At 43.0% G+C, this 25,970-nt stretch overlaps 1 protein-coding gene across 5 annotated transcripts in view; it reads right to left on the reverse strand.

The window, feature by feature from the left end:
• The window catches only part of SHISA6 (shisa family member 6), a 413,188-nt gene extending 391,607 nt beyond the window's left edge, over positions 1-21,581 (reverse strand). For 3 of the 5 annotated variants that reach the window (XM_077327469.1, XM_077327464.1, XM_077327465.1), the window contains exons 1-2: positions 20,977-21,580; positions 19,592-20,511 (exon numbers count right to left, since the gene is read on the reverse strand). In XM_077327469.1, the coding sequence (XP_077183584.1) occupies positions 19,592-20,253 (662 nt within the window). In that variant the 5' untranslated portion in view covers positions 20,254-20,511; positions 20,977-21,580. Of the gene's footprint in view, positions 1-19,591; positions 20,512-20,976 lie in introns of all 5 variants that reach the window. The other 2 variants (XM_077327467.1, XM_077327468.1) reach the window with 2 other exon arrangements.
• Between the last annotated feature and the right edge of the window lie 4,389 nt (positions 21,582-25,970).

Below are 25,970 nucleotides of genomic sequence, written 5' to 3' on the forward strand. Positions count from 1 at the left end.
CTGTGAGTGGCCCAAGGTCACCCAGATGGCTGCATGTGGAGGAGGAGGAGGGAATCAGACAATTAGAGGACACTGCTCTTAGCCACTACTTCAAGCTGGTTTGTTCATTCTTCTTGTGATAGCCTCAAGGGAAGAATGGATATTAATAAAGGTAAAGATAAAGGTATTGCCAGTGCCTTCCCCAGTCATTACCATTTACCCCCCCAGCGAGCTGGGTACTCATTTTACCGACCTCGGAAGGATGGAAGGCTGAGTCAACCTTGAGCCGGCTGCTGGGATTGAACTCCCAGCCTCATGGGCAGACAGCTTCAGACAGCATGTCGCTGCCTTACCACTCTGCGCCACAAGAGGCTCTATTAATAAAGGTAAAGGTACCTCCTGTGCAAGCACTGAGTCATGTCTAACCCTTGGGGTGACGCCAAGGTTCATGTCTAACCCTTGACGTGAATACCAAGAACTAAAGATCTATTTCCGATATTTGGAAATCCTTCCTTCCTCTTATATCCCACATCTTTTGGCATAATGTGCCCCCTGAAACAGCATACAGAATATTAAAACATAAATAGAATGAAATAACTTTGGTATAAATATTTAAATACCACAATAACATATAAAGCAGTCAACAGGAAGGATAAAATCAACCTGAGTAAAGCACCTAAAAACATAATTCATGGGAGACAGTAAAAAAAAAAAGGCAAGAGCAAATAAGTTTTGATGGCCTTTCAAAAATGGCACTGAGGTTGCTAATCAAACTTTTTAAGTGGAGGAAGGGAATTCTTGGAGCTGCTGGGGGGGGGGAGCCCTGGCAGGCATTGCCACTTGATAAACTGCACATTAAGGCAGGCTTCACTAGAATATTTCATTATCTTGGTGAATTTATAGCAGAGAATAGTTCTTCAGGTATCTATCTCTCAAACCATTTAGGGATTTAAAGGTCAAAACCGGCACTTCCAGTTGTGCTCAAAAACAAATAGGTAGCTGGTGTAATCAGTATCAGCATTATATCATCCTGGTGGTGAGTCCCAGACAGTAGATGGGCATTACAGTAGTCTGATCTGGATGTTATCAGGACATGACATCACTTTTCTAGGAAGGGTAGCAGTTGGTATACCAGCCTGAGCTGATAAGAGGCTGTGCTCCTGGCTACAGCCACCACAGATCAATAAGTACCCCCAAGCTGAAAATCTCTGTCTTCAGGAGGAGTGCAACTCCACCCCCTGCCTGTTAAATGCCAGAACACAGATCAATAGAAACCACAAGCTGTTCACTGCCTTAAGATGCTGGTCCAGACTTTTTGCCTCCTTAGGACCTCCTTAAATGAAAATGAGCTGGATATTATCTGGATATCAACCACACCATGGCCCATGTCTCCCAACAACCCAATAGCATATTTATGCCTTCATATAGATGTTAAAAAGTTCAGGAAACAATGTGGAATCCCGTAAGATCATATAGAACCAGGGAATGAGCAACAGAGTAACCCATCCAAACATTCACTATGAAAAAATATGTGTAAGCTGGAAAACAGGTAACCCCCAAAAGCCAAGAAACCAAGAAGAATGAACCACAATTTGTCTAAAAGGAAACAAATTCTTCAGAAGCACAACAAAGGACAGTTCAGAAGATCAAAACAAACTGAAAAACAGCAAAGAGTCCAAACCATCAATGAAAAATGATCTCTGCATGAAACCCCTACAGACTGCCTCAGACAGCTTACCCGATCTGATGCTGAATAAATTGGACGACTTTTAGGGTTGGCAGTATCCGACTGCACCCCTCTTATATGGAAGGTATCTAAGCATGGGGCATTCTGTTTTTGTTTTTTTTTTTAAGAATTACACTTGGGACACTTTGGGAAGAAGGGGGGAAGTGATCAAAGGTGCAGAATGGTGTGATAAACGGGTGCAATGAAAACAAAGGTGCAAGCAGTCACCATTTTGCAAAAAGAGTGGTTTTAATTTTTTCATATACTATGGAAGTGTAACTGATAACAATTTGATGCAATTGTGTGCCAAGTCTATTTTTGATCTTACAACAAAAAGCTTATGAACCCTACCACTAGTCCTTCTAGTCCTTCTAAGAAAACAGGATGTCCCATACCTAATCATCACAATTGGATTAATACAGCTCACTCCTGTGCATATTTATTCAAAAATAAGTCCTACTGTGTTGAATTGGGCTTTCTCCTGTGTAAGTTTGAATAGGTTTGTGATCTTAGAAAATGCCTTAGTATCAGCACTTAGCACAATGAAAGCTGTTTTTCATCAACAATGTCTGTTACAAGGATATTTCATTTTCCTAGGACAATATGTACTCAATTTTTCATGTGGATGAGTATGAATCTTCCGTAATAGTGCATCAGTTTGCTTGTTACATGGAATGTGGCTGTATAGAAGCTTCTTGGCTATTTGCTGGACACTATCGGTGGGATGAACAGTGGGAGTACCACAGTTCTCCTTGACCTGATGCTTATGATTTTTTTGTGTTTTGATGTTATAAGATCTGAGCAGTCCTTTGCTCTATAACTTCAATACAAGAGCACTTAACTAGTTTTAAAAGATAGTGAAACACTAGCAATTTTTTTGTTTTGTGATTTCAGCAATGCCTCATTGTTTTGCTGACATAATAATAATAATAATAATAATAATAATAATAATAATAATAATAATAATAATAATAATAATAATAATAATAATTCTATACCGTCCTCCCACTATTACTCAGGGTGGTGTATAAGATAAGTTAAAATTACAATAATTAAAAAATAGCACAATATATTAACAATATGAAACAAATTAAAATACTTCGTAAATTAGCTGCATTGAGCAATAGCAGCTTCTAGATATTCACTGCCCATAAATCTCCAGACTAGGTGTCATTCAGTGTGAGTGTTTTGTAGGAAAGGGCCACAGATGTTATTAAGTCATTGGCACCAACCAAAAACCTTATGGAAGAGTTGCATCTTGCAGGCCTTGCAGAACTGTGCCAGCTCCGATAGGGCCTGGATCTCTTCTGGGAGCTCATTCTACCAAGTAGGGGCCAGGACTGAAAATGTCCTGGACCTGGTTGAGGCCAAATGTATTTCCTTGGGGCCAGGGACCACCAGCCAGTTGGAATTTGCAGAAGAGAGTGCTCTTCTGGGGACATAGGCAGAAAAGCAATCTGTAAGGTATGCAGATCCCACACCACAGATGGCCTTGAAGGTAAGAACTAAAACCTTAAACCTGATCCAGAATTCAATCAGAAGCCAGTGCAGCTGCCAAAGCACAGGCCAAATTTGGGCCTTCCAGGGTGTTCCTGTGAGGACTTTGTCCACTGCATTCTGGACCAACTGCAATTTCCAGGTCAGTGATAAGGGGAAGTCCAGGAAGAACAAATTACAGAAGTCCAGGCTCTTTATTAAGTCCTGTAAAGGCTGTGTTCCTCCTTCCCAGAGATGATATCTTTTGTATCCTGATTTCTTTTCTAAAAAAGTGAACAGAAGGAATGAACCTGTGAGGACAGGCTACCTTACTTCTAGGTCCAGCAACACAAACATACTGTGACACTAACTCAACTGGCTAGCTCACATCTAATTTCCCCAACACAAATACACCAGGACACTAACTCAAAGGGCATGTCAAGCCTTCCCCAGAAGGATCTGTGATAACATCTAACAGCCTAGTCTCGTCCTGCCCGGGTCACACCAAGGCAACACCGGACCAAATGGTCAGATCTATATAACATTTCTATTGCCTAGCCAGGACACTTCAAAGGTGTCTTGCTGGGTATAAATGGAATTGGTTGCTTAGACCAACAGCCTCATTCTGGCAGATCCTAATTTCCATTGGGAAGGATCCTGCTAGAGAACTACAATTAACTTAATCCTCGCCTGTCTCCCAGCTGTAGGGGGGGATGGGATTAGACAGGGTCTTTCTGTTACACAGCATCTCTGTACTGATTCTCTACTTTTATATAACTCTGGAATGATTTTAAGCAAATCCTTTTCTTTTTTTCAACCATCTGGTCTCAGCATGTTTATTGGCTCTCTGCAATCTGTGGAACCCATGGAGGTTTGAGGGGGACCCCCGCAAACCTTTCCTTACAACACCAAAGTTATCTATCATTCCTACCACCTATCTAATATTCACAGAATGACTATCATGCTGTTCACTTTGAATGGGGCGCTTGTGGAACCACTGTATAGAGACTAAAAAGTAGCTGAAGCATGCATGCATGGATTGTCTGAGTAAATCTTTACTAATGCATGTCCAACTGACTTGACAACATTGCTGTTGTTGGAATAAAAACAATATCAGAGGAGCCAGTACAATATGGCATATGTGCATTAATGTGCAAAACAATGTGCAAAACAATATGGCATGTGTGCAATAATCACTACAACTGTAGAGGAAAAAACATGGACTGAAGCTGCACTGTAACTGCAGAGTAGACATTGGAGAGCTGCATTTATGTGGAATCTGGGTCCATGTAGCTATATGACTTTACTCTTATTTGTACTCTTTACATTAGCTGGATGTTATAATTGCATTGTTGGAATACAGTCCTTAAAAGTGCCTTTGCTGAGAGATGTGTGTCTGTGGGGGGTAAACTAGAAGAAGTAATCTAATGAAGAACTAAACTACAATTAAGAAGATCCTCACAGTTGACAACAAAGGCAAATAACTTCAAAGTCCAATATATTTTGATACAGTCCCTAATAAAAGGTGTCAAATCATATGCTGAATTTTATTTGACTTCACCCTGGAAATATTTCCTAGATTTATTCATTAAAAATAATCATTACTTGGAATTAATGGTATACTTGGGAGGCCTTTCATGTCCTTATTGTCTGTTTTCAAGTTAGAATCCTAAGGACTGATATCCTAAATCCACCCTTTGTCATATGCCTTTCTCGGGGAAAGTACACATAGAGAGGAGCTTCTTTTAGCCAGCCCAGCATACCGCATCTACAAGAGAAATAGGCTAATTTACCAACCTGTAACACTGAAGATGAAAATCACACTGTACTAAGCAAAGCAAAGCAGACCAGCTCAGAAGCTTTTTGTGTCCGTAAAATAATAGCAGTTTAGTTAGTACATGGGATAAAGAAAAAAATAATGAGGATTAGTAGACTGCAACAACATGCTCACCAGAGGTAATGGAGATGGTATGTACACAAAGGATGAAAATGGAAAGATCACCCAAATTCAGGAAAAGCATCTGCTTGTTGGGGCAACTGTTCTCCCTGTAATGTTTACTATTTTGCTGTACCTTTGTTATATTACAGAAGGAGAGCTATAGCTGCAGTCCGTGTTTTATTTCAGTAACTGAAGACACTTAGGTTTCTCTGAATAGACTGGAAACTCCATGAAAAATCAACTGTGATCAAGTCTTACAACAGCAATGGCAATGTCTTATCAAACTGCACAGTCTCATTTTCCAGACACTAAGGAGTACTTTCCTAGACTGTATCCTTTCTAACTTTGAATCAGTTGGCATTAGAACAGAACAGCAAAGGTAACCTCCACTCTGGGTTCTTAGCTAATTTTTAAAAAATCACAGTGCTGTTTGTGAGCTACATTAAAACAAAAAGCCCTAAAGGAGGGAAGTTTGGTGTAATTCTGTGCACATGTGATGGTGATGACTATGCCACTGCACACGCAACACATGGCATTTCAGCTGGATTCTTTTCAACCTCAACAGGACTAGGAATTAAGCATGAGGGGTTTGGTTTTGCCAGCCTCCAATCAAGAGAAGCCAAAGGCATCCTACTCACTTGCGTGAAGGCTGTAGGCCTGGGCTGACTATGACACACTATGAGAAGCATTTCATGCCAATAATACATCTTAAATCAGAAAAACAAACCTCGTTTAAGAAGATGCTTCACCTATCTGAACAGATGGGAAAGTCAGGCTGCCATAGATGCACATTCATAACTTCAAATGATTGCTTCTGACGCATCCAATTTTGAGAGATATCATCAAGACCTGGATTCTGATGTCAATATCCAGACTAACTTTCCTGATTTTGGTAAGGTTGTCCAAATGAATGCAGGTGCAATAAAGAATGTGATTTATTCTTGCATACTGCGATAGGTCAGATTGTCTTAGAGACTCATCCAGAAACACCCATGCTTATGCAGATTGCACTAAGAAATCTTACTGGAAAGGTATGTGCAAGGTGTGGTGATTAAGAGTATTGAACTAGTATCCACTTATGCACCAGAAGCTCTCTGGGTAACCTTGGGCCACTCACACTCTCTCAGCCTAGCCTACTTCACAGGGTTGTTGGGCAGATACAATGGAGGAGAGGAGTACAATGTAAACTGCTTTGGGTTCCCATTAAGAGAAAGGCAGGGTACAAAATAAATAAAAAGGCTCTTTCAAGCAAAGGAAGTTTTAATAAACCAATATGTATCAGTTCTGGATTAATTTAAAACCATCAAGGCCTTTAAATATAATAATAGAAGAAGAAGAAGAGTTGGTTCTTATATGCCGCTTTTCTCTACCTGAAGGAGGCTCAAAGTGGTTTACAGTCGCCTTCCCTTTCCTCTCCCCACAACAGACACCCTGTGAGGGCGGTGGGGCTGTGAGAGCCCTGATATCACTGCTCGGTCAGAACAGCTCTATCAGTGCTTTGGGGAGCCCAAAGTCACCCAGCTGGCTGCATGTGGGGGAGCGCAGAATCGAACCCGGTGTGCCAGATAAGAAGTTCACACTCCTAACCACTACACCAAACTTGCTCTCTTTATTTTTCATAGCCTGTACTTCCCAGTTGACTCAGGTAAAAACAAAATAAAACATACAAATAATATACTTTAATTGTTTAAACAGTTAATATATACATTTAAGTTAAAATTATGTTATTAAACGCCACTTCCTTAAAACCTTACTGAGGGGAAACACTTATTTATAATGGGCAGAGTGGTGTTTCATGAGTGGGGTTCTTAGGCAGGGAGACCAGCATTTCCTTGGTGTTAGTTTCCTGGCCTCAACCATTGGCCTGGCAGAACAGCTCTGTCTTGCAGGCCCTCTGGAACGGTTGAGGGTCCCAGATCATACCATGAAGAACATTCCACTAGGGTAGGCAGGCCTGGATATGGTTGAGGCCAGTTTTACTTATTTCAGGCTGGGGACCCTGAGCAGGTTCTGATCACTTGATCTTAGGGCTCTTTGGGCAAGGGCAAAACGGAAGAGGCTCTTTTAAAGAGCAATTACTCCTATGTTCACTGTTTATGCTGTCTGGCTGGAGGCAAGAGGTTGACAGCGATTATTCAGCTCACCTGAAAGGATACTTCTCCCTTGGGACATGCAGAGAGATGGCCATCAGGGTTCTTATGAAGTGACTGACATTTACCAGTTAACATGGCATTTGAGTCTAGGCCACTCAAGTGTCACAAAGTTTAAAGCAATGTCCCATCCAGCCGCCCTCTCCTCAATAGAATCTGGTTTAGATTATATATTGTGCTCTGTATGCAATTTTAACTACACAGTATTGGAAATGCTCAGGTTCTTGAATGCATATCAAATTTGGAAGGGAATATGGCTCAGCATTAGTGTATCTGCTATGTATGCAAAAAGCCCTACCATTTCCAATTTATAGGATCAGAGTAGGAGATAAAGATCTCTCCTTGAGAACCTAGAGAGCCATTGCCAGTCAGAATAGATTACACTGGCCTTGATAGGTCAATGATCTGGCTTGGTATATGTGTAAAAACAAAGCATAATATGTAGATATGCAATTCAGTGCCCTACTTATACCACCAGGCTATTCTATAGGATTGCCGACCTCCAGATGGTAGCTGGACATCTCCTGGAATTATACCTGGGGTGAATCTGCACTGGGTTTTTATCCCTGTTGACCCCAAATTAAAGAAAGTCATCTACACGTTATTCAATTTCCATTCTGATATTTAGTGCTTTAAATTTCCCCTCTGCAACATCTATGATTGTTCCTTGGTGACCCTACCTTTCTCCTGCGATATCCAGGAGCGAATATAATGCACTATATTTGAGGAAACTGGAGCCCCAGTATTAAGTGTAGATCTCTGCATTTTGCCAGATGAACTTCCTCCCTGGTGCCTCCAATGCTGATGTAGCAAAGCAGTCTGTCGCTGATTGGTCAGGGCATCAGTTCAAAGACTGCCTGTTTCCTGGTTGCCATTCCCTTGCAAAACTATTTTGCCCTCATTTTGGGATCTGTTTTAAAGTGACTGTGCTCCAAAAGCCCAAACTTCTATGAGAAGAGATGTGCCTCTTGGATTTACTTTCCCCTCTTCATTCTCTGTGAGGCTGCTGCCTCCCTCCCCCCACCACGCTTGCAGGAATAGAAAGATAAACAAGCAGCCCTGTGCTCCACTTGCATCTCCCCTGGATTGCTCTGGCTGTAAACTCAGGAGTCTCCTTTAATGCCAGAGCCTCACCTGACCCCCCCCCCCCAATCAATTGGGAAGGATACTGAAAATTAGGACAATGCAAATGCAGAAGGGCAACGTGTTTAAAATCGGGAAAAAGGAAGGCTATAGATATGGGTTCAAATTGACCAGAATTGAGCCAGATTTATAGTGGGGAAAAATGTGAGTGCAGACTAGTTCCTGGTCTCTAGATGACACAGATCAGTTCCCTTGGAAAAAATGGCTGCCTTGGAAGGTAGAGTCTAGAGCATTATATCCCTACACAAACCACACCTTGCCCAGGCTTCACTCCTCAAAATCTCCATGTTTTTTTCAACCCAGAGCTGACAGCCCTATTCTTCCTTCTCTTCCATATACTCATGCTTTTCCTGTGGTATTATAGTACTTCTTCAAGGAAATGTCTAGCAGCAAGGGGTACTGAGTTTGAGCCTCTTTCAAGTGGTAACCTTTACTAAAGCCCTTGTGAAAGATTGCCAGGCTGATAATGACCATGAGTGATGATGACTGCCAGCTTATTTTGGTAAAAACGACAGGCTTCGCTGCTGCATGTGTACATGCACGTGTATGCGTGTATGTGTTTGCCAATCCATCTATGTACAATTACATCCTACTGCAGTTAAGGGCACACGTTGGTGGTTCACAATGTATGTGCCAAAAGTGTGGGCAGAGGGTTCAGGTACTCAGATTACTCACATTTATGTATCATAATAAACAGACATAACAAGGATCCGCTGTCTCTGTGGATGGGAAGTTTGTTCTCTTTGGAGGGGGTTGGGAAAGAAGAAAAATAGGACAGGACAGGACATCTGCTGTAGCTTCTCGCAAAGTACAGCAGCCTTCCTATTAGAGATGTAAATCTGACAAGGTAGAGCCCCCAAACATTCTTTGCTCCAGGCCTCTCAGGACTGTTTCTTGAGAATACGTTCTTGAGTGTAAAAGTCATACATACAGTATCATGTAGGAGTTATGCATAATTAACAATTTTTGTCTGCAAAATAGTCTTGGGAAAAAAGCTTGGAACGCCTCTGCCCCACTTGCACATGCCAAAGTCACTATTTATGCCCCCAATCATAAATAAGAATGTAAATATTTATTTCATACTCAGGAATTGGTTCCTAATGCAAAATGCAAAATATAAAGCAGAGCTCACTCTCCAGACTATCAAATATTAGCCAGATGGTAGGCACAGATGCAAAGTGTTGGATTTCTACCATCTCTAGCTATGTACAGACAACAAAGCAGCCATATAAGCTGCTGTGGAATGGGGAAGAGTCTTCTGAACTCACTAGGAGCTGCAGCTTTTCTTATGATTTCAGAAATTGCAAATGTTTAATTACATTGGATCATATATATGGTTGTATATATGCTTGCATAGACTGAGGTTTAGCTGAACAATATGTGTGTGTATGCAATCAAGGAAAAGAACATTTTAGCATTGAAAGTCCCACTAAAAGTCCATTGGTATACATGAGCAATATACAGATCTCAATGAAATCAGTGGTAGAAGTGAAATGGCTCCAGGATTTTTAACACATGTACAATTTCACAGATCTAGCTCCATTTATCTTGGTTAACATAGCTTAGAAAAGCTCCAAATTCCAACTTTTATTGTAATGAATTATTAGTTCTAGTAACAGCAACAGATAAAGTTGATCACCAATTGAATCAAACTGGCTAAAACCATGGATTGCTCTTTACTAATGGTTGTTGTTAGGTGTGAAGTCGTGTCTGACCCATTGCGACCCCATGGACAATGATCCTCCAGGCCTTCCAGTCCACTACTAATGGTTAGATACTGTTATTTCTGGTGTTCATGTGCCAGGAAGGAACACTCTGGGCCAGTGCAATGGTGTAGCACTATAATAAATTGCGCCTCCAGACATTCCTCACCTCCTGGCTCTTTCCTCTGCCACCTTCTCGCGCTTCTTGGCATGCTGCACGGATGCTTGAAATGACAGAAGAGAGGAATGTGCTACACATGACTCCCTTCCACCTGTCAATCAAGACAGGCAGCCAATCACCTTTCTCCATGTTTTAAAGGGCCTGCAATACAAACTATTTTTTTTAAGTAAAACTTCTCTGTTGCTGTGCCTATGCATCTAATAATAGATACATAGTGCTTATTTTACTGCCACCCCTTTTGGAAATATGAGCCTTGAAGCTTTAAAAAAGTAATTTTGTTCCTGATTTTTTTTGGGGGGGGAGATAGTTAGAGAGACATGCTTTGTGTGTTAACTGGTGGGGAATTATTTATTTATTTATTTGTGCTCTGCTTGGACAATTTAATGCATATTTGTTGTTCCAGGCAGTTTACTTCCAAAAATAAAAATAAAAGGCCCATCCCAGGGAGAAAGGAGAGGGGGGCAGGTATGAAGCCGGGCGCTGGAGGTAGAGATAATGCTACTTTACCTCCACACATTTGGTTAGCATGTGGGTGCTGGTTGCTCTCCTCTCACTTGCACTACATATTTGGGGGAATCCACTTTTGTAGATTCCCTAGCTAGTGCTTTTAAATGGAGGATGTTGCTGCCAGTTTGCTGCTGGGACACTGGATGCTGACAACATCGTCTGAAACACCAAAAATATGGCGGCAGCAAAAGGTAAGCCTTTCACTATATTTTCTGGCTGCGGAATGGCCTTTACTGCAAACAGGAACAATATGAATATCACTTTAGTGGCAATTCTTGTCCACAGACTACAACATCTACATAGAATAAAAGAGCCTCAAGTAAAAGAGATTGGTGAGGGATTATCATCATGTTCACTATTAAAATGAAAGTTAAAACAACACATTCAGAAGTGCCCAGTAGTATTACATAGCATTGTAGCAGTAGAGTTGAAAGCACAGCTCGCAAACAACAGAATGCAATCGCTATGGGCAGAGCAAGACTGGGGCAAGGGTCACATTCCCATCTCATACAGAAAATTAAATAAGACTTTTTGTGAGCAACCATCAAATTTTTATTTAGCATCTTATCTCCAGCTGTAACCAGGCACAGGAGAGATGCCAATAGCTTTAATATTTCTAGTACTTCCTCTATTAACATCTACCAAAGTCTTGGAAAGTAATATTTCAGCATAATTGTACCTGGCTTTTGAGTTCTAAGAATCATGAGACAAAGGAGAATGGCTGTGGGAGGTAACACACGTACAAGCATGGAAGTGACAGCATTAAAAGAAACTGAGAGACCGCATTACTCTGCAAACCTAACTGAAAAAATGAATGCTGATGCCTAGTGGGATTGTTTTTGGGCCATATAAAGGCAGCACAGGAAGAACCTGCTGTTTCCAAATAAACCAAATTACCTGTCTAAATACTGCGGGGTAACAGAACATTTGGCCCAGAATGGCAAAATGATTGCTTAGAAAGACAACAGTTGCCTGAGGCCACATTTGTTATCTTGGCTGCTGTGGTACATTTGGGAGGGATATGGGACAGCTAGCTGTCAATAACATCCCTCACCATGCAAACAGGTATTGTCTTTGTACCCTCAGGTTTGTGAATGCCCTCAGACACCCTGATTACCCTGATTATTTAGGTATCAGCATGGATTCAATGAAAACACTATTTATGGATTTGCAAGAGGAAATAACCTTTTTGGCCTGAGTGTCCAAATTGTCAATGCCTGCCTGTGGAAATATTTGCGTGCCATCAGACAAAAAAGGTGTGTGTGTGAGGCTATGTTTAGTCAGGCACACTGGGAGAAAGTGAGCCCTAACAGCACTACCAACATCTCAAGGGCTAGCCTCAAACCTGGCTTGTCTCTGTCCTGGTTTGGGAGATGATTGCACCTGTCAGTTACCTTTGTGGCCCTCTCTCACACCTCTAGCTTCAGTGGTGCTGCCAGCAATTCAGGGGCTCTTCTCAGCTGCTTGGGCAAAGAATCAGTCTTGCATGCCAAGCAGAATGGCCTGGCTCATTGCTGTTTGGCACATGCCTGAGGGTTGTCTAGCCCTGGACTAAATCAAATTGAAACAGAGCTCATGGAAAAGAATAGTTCTAGTGCTGAAGGAATACCAGAACCATCTGCCAATAGGAACGAAGGCTCCAGGAAGAGTTTAAGGAACAAGAAAGGAAATAAGCAACTTGGATAGTACAGAAAAATGAAACCCTACCTTGAGGATAAAAAAATAAAAATAAAATAAAACTGGGACATTCCAGGAAAACCAATGAAAGATGAAGAGGACTGTAGAGAACATAAGGTGTGCCATGTTTCATCAATTTCCACATCAGTACCAAATCTGAAATATTCAGCATACCCTATCTGCTAGGCATCACTGGAGTCCAGTCATCAGATGTTTTCCATGTTTGTGTATCAAAATACTGAAAGACCTCTAATTCATGCATATGTAACTGTATTGACTATCATAACGACCAACTCTAGTTAAAATGATCTGGTCATGGCTTTGACTAATACTCCCCAATACCTTTCGGCTGATGGCCTATTGATATTATTAAAACACTAATATAAGGAAAGACTGTAGGATTTTTCCACACTAATCTTTCACTATTGTAACATCAGTCTTATATTGGAGGACTCAACCACTAAAGAAGATATTGAAAACGGAAATTATCTAGAAATCGTTATGGCTGTTTCTTAATATATATATGAAGAAATATATATTTATATTTAATAGTAAATATATTTAATAAATAATTAATAAATTAAAATATATTTAATACTATATATAAAGGTAAAGGTATCCCCTGTGCAAGCACCGGGTCATGTCTGACCCTTGGTGTGACGCCCTCCAGCGTTTTCATGGCAGACTCAATACAGGGTGGTTTGCCAATGCCTTCCCCAGTCATTACTGTTTACCCCCCAGCAAGCTGGGTACTTATTTTACCGACCTCGGAAGGATGGAAGGCTGAGTCAACCTTGAGCTGATGGGATTGATTTCCCAGCCTCATGGGCAGACTGCATGTCTGCTGCCTTACCACTCTGTGCCACAAGAGGGTCTTGTGTATATATACTAGTAATCAAGCCCGCTGTAATAAAAATACAGCGGGCGCTAGGCAAGGGAGCCCCCGGCAGTTCTACCCCCTCCATGGTAGAATTAGATTCTATCACAGAATTTTGTCCCTGCACCAAAGCATTCCACCCCCACCCCCCAGTCATCAATTCACCTATATCAGTTTTGGGTGATGTAGGCATGCTGTGTTTGTGCTGTTTCTTGATTGCTTTCTTGGGGGGGGCAATCCACCCTGATGGCCAGCTGACCAATGGCAGAGAGGAACAACTGAAACCAGGGGACCCCTACCCTAACTGGGGAGGAGGTTGCATTTCTCTGAAGGAGCAAGATCACAGCTTGGGAGTGTAATTGAATCCTGGCTTATAGTTGAAGGCACAGACTTGTTTTGTAGCATGAGCACCCTTTACTGTCTTCAGCTGATATGCTAGAGATGGCCATTCATCAGTAAATATAATCTGCCCATGGTGATCTATGCTCTGATCACATCTGAGTAAGACAACTGGAATTTGCTTTACATGGAGCTGCATTTGAAAATCCTTCAGAAACACTCATTGTCCAAAAAAACTGTCCAAAAGGTTATGGTCAGGGGCTGTTTAGTATAGGTTATATTCTGTACTTGGTTTAAAGGCACAAATAAAAATACTGATTATTACAGTTAATGCCCTAAACAGTTTGAGGAAGGATAGTTGGATTGCTTCTTCCCATATTGTCCAACCCACTAGATAAGATTCTAAGCCCAGTCATTGGTGACCCTGTCTAAAAAGGCGAGGCCTGTGTCAATCAGAGACAATAGGGCTATTTCAATGGTGGCATCTCATTTTGATAAACGCTCCCTCGAGGCTTTGCCAGGTGCCCACTTTACTGTTCTTTAGAAACCGGGCCAAAATGTTTCTATTTACTCAAGCTTTTGGTTGAAGTGTTCTTAATCGTTTTAATGGTCTGTTTCTAGCCTGTGCTTAATGTTTCTAGGCTGCTTAATGTTGTTTTATGGCTTATTTTAATACTGATTTTTTATGGTTGTTTCATGATTTTATTGTGTTTCAGTTTGTCAGCTGCATCACACAAGTTTGCAAACAGGAAGAATATACGTTTTCTAATTATATAAGCATGAAGAAAGATGTGAATAGATGTGAATCAGTTACACGGCCATCCAGGTAAGTTACTTGAATCTAAGCTTGTTGGTTTCAGTGAAGTAATTCTGCATAGGGTGGCATTGTTAATCTTGTATGAGCACCCAAAGTGGTTCTGAGAGCAACATGTGTGTGAGACCAATAACAGTATTATTTGGGTGACACTACTATTGTTTGCATGATACTAACTTCCACACAATAACAAAAAAGGATAGAGCCAGTTTGGTGTAGAGAGCCAACTTAGTGCAGTGGTTAGGAGTGTGAACTTCTAATCTGGTGAGCTGGGTTTGATACTGCGCTCCCCCACATGCAGCCAGCTGGGTGACCTTGGGCTCGCCACAGCACTGATAAAGCTGTTCTGACCGGGCAGTGATATCAGTGCTCTCTCAGCCTCACCCATCCCACAGGGTGTCTGTTGTGGGGAGAGGAATGGGAAGGCGACTGTAAGCCGCTTTGTGACTCCTTCGGGTAGAGAAAAGCGGCATATAAGAACCAGCTCTTCTTCTTATCTGAAAGAAAATGGCATAAAGCAAGTTTCTACTCCAGTTGTGTGTTAATTTTCATATTCCAGTGGCTGTGACTGGCAATATTGGATTCGTGTTCACAGGCAAGGCAGTCGTTTTGTCAGATGCTACTTGGAGACCCAATGTCCCACTGAAAGCCTCTCAGACTGAACTAACACTACTCCTTTAAAGAGATATATAAGAATTGTCTCATTACTTTTATTAAATTCCCTACATTTTAGGAGCAGAACTACATAATGGACTGGAAATTCCATAAACTGAGTTGCAAAACTCTTTTTTTCATGAAAAACCAGCAGCATGAGGAACTATCGGACTGGAACCGTGATACAAGGTGAAGAAGAGTTTAAGTTTTACCACTGTGTCTTTCCTCAAATCTGAAATGTCCCCATGAAGCTGCTATTTGTTCCATGGAGGCAAAGTTACAGGCATACCAAAAGAAAATTAGATCCCCACAAACATGATTTGTATAGTAGAAATGCTGAGCTCAGTTTAGAAACCTCCCTGTATCTCATATAGTTCTGCCCTTGGTCTTGATTCTGTTTCTACTAAATGGAATAGGGATAGAACTGGAAACACAATGCGCCATTGGGGGGGGGGATCAGGTTTGAGTTAAATCATTGGGTTTTTTTCAGCAGGTATTTTACTCTGTTACATTTTAATCTGAAAAAGTACTTGCTGTAAGATTACCTAGACGAATCAGTCCAATCAAGTTTGAAATCCAGTTACTGACTTTCTTCCTGCTTCATCTGTACCTCATCAAAGCATACAGGAACAGATGTAAAATTTCTACTCATACAAACTTCTGTTTCTCTCACTTGTTCCTAGCCTTTCCGTATTTGGTCATCCATGAGTATGCAAACCCCCATGCAACAGAGGAAATATCTGCAATACAGAAGCCCTAAAGAATCTAGAAATATAGTAGCTGTAACTCTCACAAGAAATGCCCTAAAAAAAGAAGAAAGAAAGAAACCTTACCCCACGGGCCCTAGCAAGTGTATTTTAAAAACAAATAAACAGTATATTTCCACATACAAAGCAACTCACCCCAGTAGCTGGATAAATACTTCATAATATTTAAACAGTTGTGGTAGTGTTGATCAAATTTGGGTTAAACTCTGAAAGGTATAATCTTTTACCATCTACTATATTCTAATAATAAAAGTCAATCAGTTCTTTCATAAGCACTTGAAGTCAATTTTTTCTAACATTCAGACTGTCATTCATTCCTTCATCTGCATACAGGTGATTCATTTCACTATCCGGAATTCATCTTTAAAAAGAAAGGAAGCATCACAAGAAGAACAGAAATGACAAGAAGTGTTTAGACAGGACTGACAAGGTTTCTTGTAATTTTGCAGGGAGACCTACAACCCCACAGCATTATGCAGAGCAGAGCAAAAGGAGCATATGGTGACTGGAATATGTAGTAGGTTTCCAAATGGATCAGGGACCCAATGATCTACTGGGGGCATGCTGGCTTTAGCATAAAAACCACTAAACAAACAAGAGTAGCTTCCAGCCGTATGTGCCTTCAGCTCCAACCAACCCTATCTCAAAGCCAATGCAACTGCTGGCCACTATTTTCTGATGGTACCACTTCTTGAATACCATTACTATGTGGTGTAGTAACCAAAATTCCTTGATGAAAAGCAAAGCAAGCTCTGGATTCAAATTGTCCTAGTGTAAACCTTCAGAGTGCAAAGCTTTAGTTTCTAGTAATTACCTAGGTTTGTCAAGAAGGGTCTGATTCAGTTTGTGTGTACCTGTGTGAACTTAAACCAACTGAATAGTTGTCCTTTACAGCATGTGAGATAGTAAGAGAATGACAGGAATAAAATATGAGACTGTTTTTAAACCTCACAGAACAGAAAAAGCTATATATTTAGGCCATTTGTAGCTTCTCTTGGGATTTTCCTTAGAGATATGCCAATATTTTGTTCCATGCACTATGCAAACCACACTTGTTTTTCAGTTTATAAACTGTTGCCAGGTCTTTTGACAAAACACAGTCTTTAATTGATGACATAAATGAAGGGTAATCATGCATAGACAGCTGTTCCTCCCTGTTAGGTTTGCTCCTGCTACATATTTTTAAGTGTGGTTCACTATAAATTATTTCACAACTTTACATTTGAGTGGCATGTAGATCCCAAATATAATCACTGTACAGTTTTCAATTATGCATGTCAGCTGGGAAAAGGTAGTGGCAATTCATAGAGGAAAAATGAAAGGCACTTATCTGACTTATATTATTTAAAATGTATTTCTAGTATGCAATAGGTCCTTGCAAGCTGTATAGCCTTTTTCTCCAATTCTCTTTTAAAATGCAGCATTCTAGATCATCTTTATATCTGAAGTATTACTTCAAATTGTTCAAAATAATGCTTCAAAAAGAAGCATTTAGAATAGAACTTAAAGTTACAGGTATTGATGGAAAAATACTAAATGGTTCTCCTTCCAGAAACATCATGGGGTATTTAACTGACAGGCTTGCTAACAAGAACAGTAGGGTGAGTTCTGTTGCAGGTAGGGGGGAGGAAAGGTCAAACTTTCCTCTTTCTCCAGCACTTGGACAGCGCAAATGAGAAGCAACAATACACAGCACTGTATGAGTGAAGGTACCGCAAGAAATACAGGAAATGTCAATCAGAGAATTCAAGGGGTAAATATGCAGTGGTATAAATGTCCTCCAGTACAATGGAATGATGGAACAGGTGGCAAAAAGAAGGAAGAAGAAGAAGAAATGGGACTCAAAGGAGATAACGTAGGTTCTTTAAGTTTGGGGAACTCGTGGAAATGTTAAAATGAGTCATATTCAGCTTGACCCATAAGACAGGGACTAGGCAGCACTGAACAGAGAGGATAAGATGAGTGGGAAGTTTACGGATAAGGGGAAATCAAAAAAGAGCCCTGCAGCACCTCAAAGATGAACAGATTTATTGTAGAATGAGCTTTCATAAGCTAGCGCCCACTTTATCAGATCTCATTTTTACATGAGAAACAAGTGCCAAACAACTATTGAGCCAGCAGCACTAAAATGAGGAATTTTCTGTTTATGATTTTAAAACACTGTGTGGCCAGTTATTTTGTTAGCTTGGGCCTGCTTGGCATTATGTGTGGGTTTTTTTGTTGTTTGTTTTGGCTGTGCTGTATGAAAAATGTAAGTTAACCTAAGCAGGCCAAAGGTGAATCCAATGCGGAACGATACCTAAAAGGGATAATTTTATGAACTCATTAGAGATAGAGACAGAAATGAGAATAGGTTAAATACCTGTTAATTTCAAGACCTTATTAAGAGGGATACACTTAAAACATTTAAAGTTGTTTGGATTTTGAAGAATGAATTCAAATATCTTGGATTTAAAGTATGTGAGGTCAGACTTACCAGGTGGTTGTGGTAATGGGGTTATAAAATAATTCACACTATGAATGGAGAACTGAGAAGCCTACAACGTCAATTAAGCAGGTGATCCTATCACAACAGCAAGATACTGATAATGCTATCTTGGAAAATATTTCCTATTTCTCCTCCTCAACTTGGCCCATTCAAGGATAACATCTTATTTTTTGTTGTATAAAATTCGTAGGGTGCTTTAGATTTTTCTTTCTAACTCTGTAAATCAAGTTTAAATAAATTGTCAAAATCATCATCTATACACGCTCTCTATTATTTCATTAATCTCAATGCTATTCCAGGTCTTTTATTCACAGTATTATTAGAACTCATCTGAAATCACTGCACTGTGCATCTTACAGTGTCCAATCAAGTTTGTTAAAATCTATTTCTGGTGCCTATTTCATTAATTGGAAATCTCAGTTTAAAACTAAAGAAGAGAGAAGTAAAAAAAAAAATACTTCTGCAATCAGAATAGGGAGTGAAGTCCTACTTCCCAAAACCATGCTGTCCCCTTATTGTGAGAAGGATAAGCAAGTATACAAAACAGAAGAGACACACACACATTTATATGTGCAGTTATTCATACTGAGGCAAAGGGATTCTGAGCAAAGGAAATCACTGAATGCCCTAGAGAGGAGGTCCTGATCTCTCTTGCTTGGCTATGAAGCAATTTTTATTGGACACACTGAGGCAATCTTGTTATAAAGAGTAGAGTTTTGAATCTGAATGCCTATCTGCTTCTGGAAAAGAGGAATCTCTGCTGTGCCGCAGAACTCCTTCTTCCATCCCACACATGACAGCTGAGCTCTACAAGGGGGAACAAGGAAGGGAATTGTCTCATTTTTGAAGTGGTAAGAAGTTGGCTGTCTCTTACTTAACTATATTCGTCACCCAAGATGAAAACAGTCGGAGGTGTTTTTGTGCACGTTTCCTCTCCCCAGTTATATGATGGGAATACAGCTCATTCTCAGTAAAGCACATTAATCACCTAGGTTGTGGGATTTGATGGCACCAGGGGTTTGCATGGAACTGAGTCTGTGTGGGTATGTGGGTTGCTCATCTATAAAGCTCGTTGTCGAGCTCTTGTGAATTATTTCCATCTCCTGGGGATTACGAATACATTAATGCACTGAGAGGGGAAATAAGTACAGGGTCCACACGTTGTGCTCACCTGTGGATGTTCATCTCCTGTGGTGGCTGTCGCGCTTTATCATAGGCCACCTTGGCAAATATGCCTGCAATGACAACAAAGGCAATGGCTCCACATGAAATGTAGACGGTGGCATTAGTGGTGTCCTCATTTGGGTCATAGACATTGGATATCTCTCCAGGTCCACCGTTACTAGTGGCAGTCGTCATTGAATCTGTGGTGGGTCCACGGCCGTTATTACGGCACATGTACTGGTTGAGCTTCTCAGAACGCTTGTTGCAGCAAAAGCGGTAATTGCAGGTGCCACAACAGTAGCGGAAATCCTTCTGGCTGTTGTTACACTCAAATTCCTTGTCCCACTGCCCACTTACATCATAGTAGCCCATACAAGTATCGTATGCGGGACTTGAGCTGCCTGCGCTGCCACTGGAGGCCACTCTTGATGACCCTCCACTGCGCGCACGGCTGCCTCCGCTACCAGCTGGCACAGCAGAGGGGGATGTACTGGCCACTGTCTGGTTCAGTTGCTCCTTGACTAGCTTGGAGGATCTCCGGGGCGCTGTTGCCCCCTGTGTCCGGTTGCCCTTGGGTGTCCGTGGGGGCCCAGCTGCATGCGTGGTCAATAGCAGTGCCAGGGCATATAGGGCAAGGGGGAGCAGCAACAGCAGGTGCCTCCGCCCCATGATGAGAGGAAGGAGCAGAGAGTGGGGGGCTCTGCCCAACCCAGCACTATCAAGGACCTCGGCTCTGCCACTCCATGGATGAATTCACGGGCGGATGGATGCCTCACGGGCAGCAGCCTAAAACCAGCCTCCGTGTTGGGAGAAGCCCCTTCATCTTGGCTAGAAGCAAGAGGCACTACTTTCTTGCTGCTTCAGGGCACTGAAGGGCTGTTCGGTATGCCTGGTCCGGATGGCAGCTCCTCCAGGGATGGCGATGTGCTACAAGAGAGAGACAGACATCAGAGACTACCTGGCCTAGGGCAGAGTGGCAGGGCGGCTCAGGGGCTGCTAAGGCAGCTGCCTCCCCGAGGGGGCCTTGCGGAGCCAAGAGTTAGAGGGGGTGCAAGACCCAGAGCAGTCCGAGGGTCGTCTCGGCTCCGCCCGCCCGCGCTGAGGAGGGTGCCATGGATGGCATGCATGGAGCTGGGGCATGGGAGCAGCCAAGCGGGCAGCGGTTCCGCCTGCTCGGATGCCAACCGCGGAGCTCGCCGGGCGGCAGGGAATTCCCTTGGCACAGTCGCCGGCCGGCCGGCACAGCAGCAGCCTGGCCAAAGGGACGGACGAGCCGCGCCGGAGCCGGAGCCGAAGCCGGCTGCGGACACCGCAGCGCCGGCCACCTCCTCCCCCGCGCGAGATGCCCTTGCTTGCCCCAGCCCAGCGCGCACTCCTGCTGCCTTCACTCACCATGCCGGGGCGGAGCGGGAGCACTGCGGAGGCGCCGCGCTCGGCACCCCCGTCGCCGCGCACTGGCCGGAGCTGCCTGCGCCGCCGCCGCCGCCGCTCTCCCGGGCTCGACAGGCGCTGCTGCTGCTGCTGCTCTGCTGCTGCTGAGGAGCGGGCGGGCGGGGACAGCAAGCGGCTGAGCGAGAAGCCGCCGCCTCTCCTTGCCGGCCTCCTTCTCTCTCTAGGCCCGCCCAGTCCCGGCCCCCTGCGAAGGAGTCGCAGCCCCGCGGCGCTCGCAGGGCAGCGCAGGGAGCTGGCGACCGGCAGGAGGGGGCGGCAGGGCACCAGGCGGCGCCCCACAGGTCCCAGCCGACAGGCACGCGCCGAGGGACCGGGGGCTGCACTCCTACTCTTGTCGCCCCGCAGAACTCAGAAGAAGCTCCTTCCGCCGCCTCCTCCCGTCCCCACCGCCTTGGAGGGCGGGGAGGGGGGGGGTGTTTACAAGTTGAAGCGGGACGGTCGTCGTGGATTTAGCTACTGTGCCCAAGAAGGTGCTCTGTTACATGGGCAGCCCGCATTGTGGCGTCCTGGAGTGGGGTCTTGGAGTCCCCCATTAAAAAATCATCCCTGTGCTTGCCGGCCTCCAAGCAGGGCCAAAGATCAGTTCCTTGGAGAGAATGCTTGTGGGAAATGGCTCCACCCACACATTTCCCCAGCCAGCCTTGCCTATACTATGCTTGCCTATGCTAGGCTCAGAAGCCTTCTGGCTGACTTTGGACCAATCACTGTCTCAGCTTGGCCTACCTCAGGGTTATGGAGAATATAAACCAGAGAGGAGAACCAGGAATGTTCCTGGGTACTCCCTGAAGGAAGAACATAACAACTGTACTAAATAAAGAATAGAAAGGTCAGATTCTTGTCCCATATGATACCTTGCTAGGTCAATGAACCTGGAAAAAGCGAATACTGTGTACTTGCAAAATTATTTCAAACTCTCATAAGGCTTGCTGCAGGAGAATGGGATAGCAGAATGCACTGTACCTCATTTAGAATGGTTCTGTGTGTTGAAAACTAGCATCGAAAGACGGGGGGAAATAACTTTCTTTTGCTGTGCTTTTTATTTGCTCATTTGTTTGTTTCATTTTAATGTAAAGTAACAAAATTTTACAAGCTAGGCTCCAGCAATATGTGGACCGAGAACTTCCAGAAGTACAGGCAGGTTTTCGAAGAGGCAGAGGAACTAGAGATCAAATTGCCAACATACGCTGGATCATGGAGAAAGCTAGGGAGTTCCAGAAAAACATCTACTTCTGCTTCATTGACTATGCCAGGGGTAGTCAAACTGCGGCCCTCCAGATGTCCATGGACTACAATTCCCAGAAGCCCCTGCCAGCAAATGCTGGCAGGGGCTTCTGGGAATTGTAGTCCATGGACATCTAGAGGGCCACAGTTTGACTACCCCTGGACTATGCTAAAGTCTTTGATTGTGTGGAGCACAACAAATTGTGGCAAGTTCTTAAAGAGATGGGAATACCAGAGCATCTTATTTGTCTCTTGAGAAACTTATATGCAGGTCAAGAAGCAACAGTGAGAACTGAACATGGAATCACTGATTGGTTCAAAATCAAGAAAGGAGTTCAGCAAGGCTGTATACTGTCGCCTTGCCTATTTAACTTGTATGCGGATCACATCATGAGAAAGGTGGGATTAGAGGAGTCACAAATTGGGATCAAGATTGCAGGGAGAAATATCAACAACCTCAGATATGCAGATGATACCACTCTAATGGCAGAAAGTGAAGAGGAACTAAAGAGCCTGTTGATGCGGGTGAAGGAGGAGAGTGCAAAAGTTGGCTTGAAACTCAACATCAAGACAACGAAGATCATGGCATCTGGCCCTCTCAATTCCTGGCAAATAGATGGAGAAGAAATGGAGATAGTGACAGATTTTATTTTCCTAGGCTCCAAGATCACTGCAGATGGGGACTGCAGCAAAGAAATTAAAAGACGCTTGCTCCTGGGGAGGAAAGCTATGGCAAATCTAGACAGCATCCTAAAAAGCAGAGACATCACCCTGCCAACAAAAGTGCATTTAGTCAAGGCTATGGTATTCCCAGTTGCAATGTATGGCTGTGAAAGTTGGACCATAAGGAAGGCTGAGCGTCAAAGAATTGAGGCTTTTGAACTCTGGTGCTGGAGAAGACTCTTGCGAGTCCCTTGGACTGCAAGGCGAACAAACCAGTCAGTCCTAGAGGAGATCAGACCTGACTGCTCCTTAGAAGCCAGCTCCTGAAGATGAAACTCAAACACTTTGGCCACCTCATGAGAAGGAAGGACTCCCTGGAGAAGAGCCTAATGCTGGGAGCGATCGAGGGCAAAAGAAGAAGGGGACGACAGAGAATGAGGCGGCTGGATGGAGTAACTGAAGCAGTAGGTGGAAACTTAAATGGACTCTGGGGAATGGTAGAGGACAGGAAGGCCTGGAGGATCATTGTCCATGGGGTCGTGATGGGTCGGACACAACTTCGCACCTAACAACAACAAGTCAAAATAAGAATGTAGAACCATTGCATTTTTGGATCATGCCAAGGCTTGCAAAATTACCAACATAAGAGAAGCCATGTTGGATCAGGCAAATGGCCTGTCCATTCCAGCACTCTGTCACAAAGTGGCCAACACTCAGATCAACATGTGTTTTCCAGCAGCTGCTTATAAAGATTGTTGCCATTCCCAGTGTGAAGAAATGCATTTTTTCCTGTGGAGGTTTGAAATGAGTGGGACCTGCACTCTGAGTTTTCAGAATCCCTCCCCCAACAGAGAACAGGTGGGGAAGGTCAGTTCTATTGTTTTCCAGATGTACCTTAGCCTACCTTCATAAAAATGCTAATAGGAAAGTTAGTGGGAGGAACAAACTCTCCTCCTTTCTCCAAGCCGGGAACAGAGATTTGGAAAAATGAAATACTTGAGAAGCTTCAGGAAAGAGATTCCTGTAGATCACCAGGAGAAAACTCTGTGACCCAGCCTAATCTGTTCAGTGGGTGGGGAAAAGAGAGGTGATAAAAAAACTCCTTGCAGAAAGGAGAAGCTCTCTTTGTGCTGACAGAACTCTTCAGTGAGGAGATGGCCATTAGTCATGTGGTTATCTGGATAACTGAAGAAAGCTTTAAGGTAATAGAAACACTGTAGAGATTTGCAACTCCCTAAATTAACGAATCTGCCCTATATATATAGCATAGGGCATATATAGAGAGGAGGACATAGAAATACTTATTTCTTTTGGATCCCTTGCTAAATCTGGTGCTGTACTAAAAGTATGCTTGTGAAATTTTCATTTGAATCAGTATAACCTTTGATAACGGTAGTGACTCTGTACTATATATTGGACCCACTATTGTAAAAGGAGTGCCAGGGAAGGCCTAGGGGCTTTTCGCACGCCTTCAAAATCGCAAAATGGTTGCCAATTGAAAACGCTACTGATTTGCCATTATGCACAATGTCGTTGACAATCTGCCACACACCTGAAACCGATCCGCAAAAAGCGCTTCCTTGTAGCGCTTTCAGGGAAATCCCCAAAAGTGGATTCACCCTCCAGAAAGCGCTACACTCCTGCAACCAATCTGCAACACTAGCGGGAAAGTTCTGTGCGTTACCATTGTTGTGGTTTCTACAAAGTCCCTCCCCCTGGCTCTCTCCTCTGATCTTCCGGCGAAGCGATCGCCATTTTTTTTTCTCCGAGCGAGCGAAGTTCAACCCACCAGCAAGCCTGTTTAGAGGCTTCCCCGGCTTCAGTCCCTCCCCAGAGCTGTTTAGTCACTAAGCACAAACAACAGAGAAGCCCGTTTGCTGATGTATTTTCCCTTTATTTTTTACACTGTTTTCGGCCGAAAATCGGACCCGTGAGGGGGGGGGATTTTTTTTTTCACTTGGGGGGAGCGTGGCAACGATGAAACGACAGCCCAAACACACCCGCCAGCTGGATGGGTCTCTCCGTTGCAACGAATCAACACATATTCGTTGCAATGGGTGTTTTTTTTTTTTTTTTAAACCTTTCTTAAAGGGAAAGGGGCTGTTTGGGAGCATGCTAACGGCTGCCCATTGGCTGCTTGACGGCCAGGGGCGGGACGAGCTCGGCAATAGTGCTTCCTTTCTAGCGATTTTTGCTGAGACCGGAAGCTTGTGGGAAACGATAGAAACGCAACTGGATTCCACTACAAAGTCAGGTATGCATAATGACGAATTGCACTATTTTAAATGGCGATTTTTCGTTCAGCAAACAATTTGCTACAAGGATCCCGGTGCGGAAAGCCCCCTACAATTGGCAAGTCGCTATTTCTTCCAGGGGCTTACAAAGCACTAAATTGTCCCAGTGGGTGACCAGGCTCTGGGTAGTGGGAGATGCCAAGACAGACTAAGAACTTGGAAAGGAAGCTGGGAGTCCTGACCCTTTCAGCAGGCAATTCCATGCTTATTCAGTTGGTACACTATGCCACAATTCTCCTCCAAAAAGCTCAGAGACGATTTACATGTAGTTTCTAGGCACTTCTTCCATCCAGGCATCTTACGGGGCCAGACCTGGTTCAGCTTCTTCCAACAGAAGAGAAGCCTGTGCCTATCTGATTCTTTACATGACTAATATTCTGACTCATTCCTCTTCCTGCTACCAAGGGACATTTTAAATAGTGAATATTCACAAGATTATTGTTACAGGTTAGGAAATGGGTTTTTAAAATGTAATTAGCAGTAGTGTGATATGGATTGCATTAGGGTTGTTTTATTCTTTTTTAAATTGCTTTTAGAAATATAACTATCTACTGTCCTGAGATTTTAGGAATTTGCACAATGTTTTCTGTCAGTCCATAAACTGAACAATAAAAATTACATTTTGAGTAAAAATGACTTAAATTGCATGAGCGTTTTAGCAGCATAGCATACAGAAGAGATGAAAAATTGTTAGGTTGTTTTATTGATACTCTGACACATAAATAAGCTAACTCTCTTTGTAATAATGATGGTAGC

This window comes from Paroedura picta, chromosome 3, assembly GCF_049243985.1.
Source record: "Paroedura picta isolate Pp20150507F chromosome 3, Ppicta_v3.0, whole genome shotgun sequence".
Taxonomy (NCBI): domain Eukaryota; kingdom Metazoa; phylum Chordata; class Lepidosauria; order Squamata; family Gekkonidae; genus Paroedura; species Paroedura picta.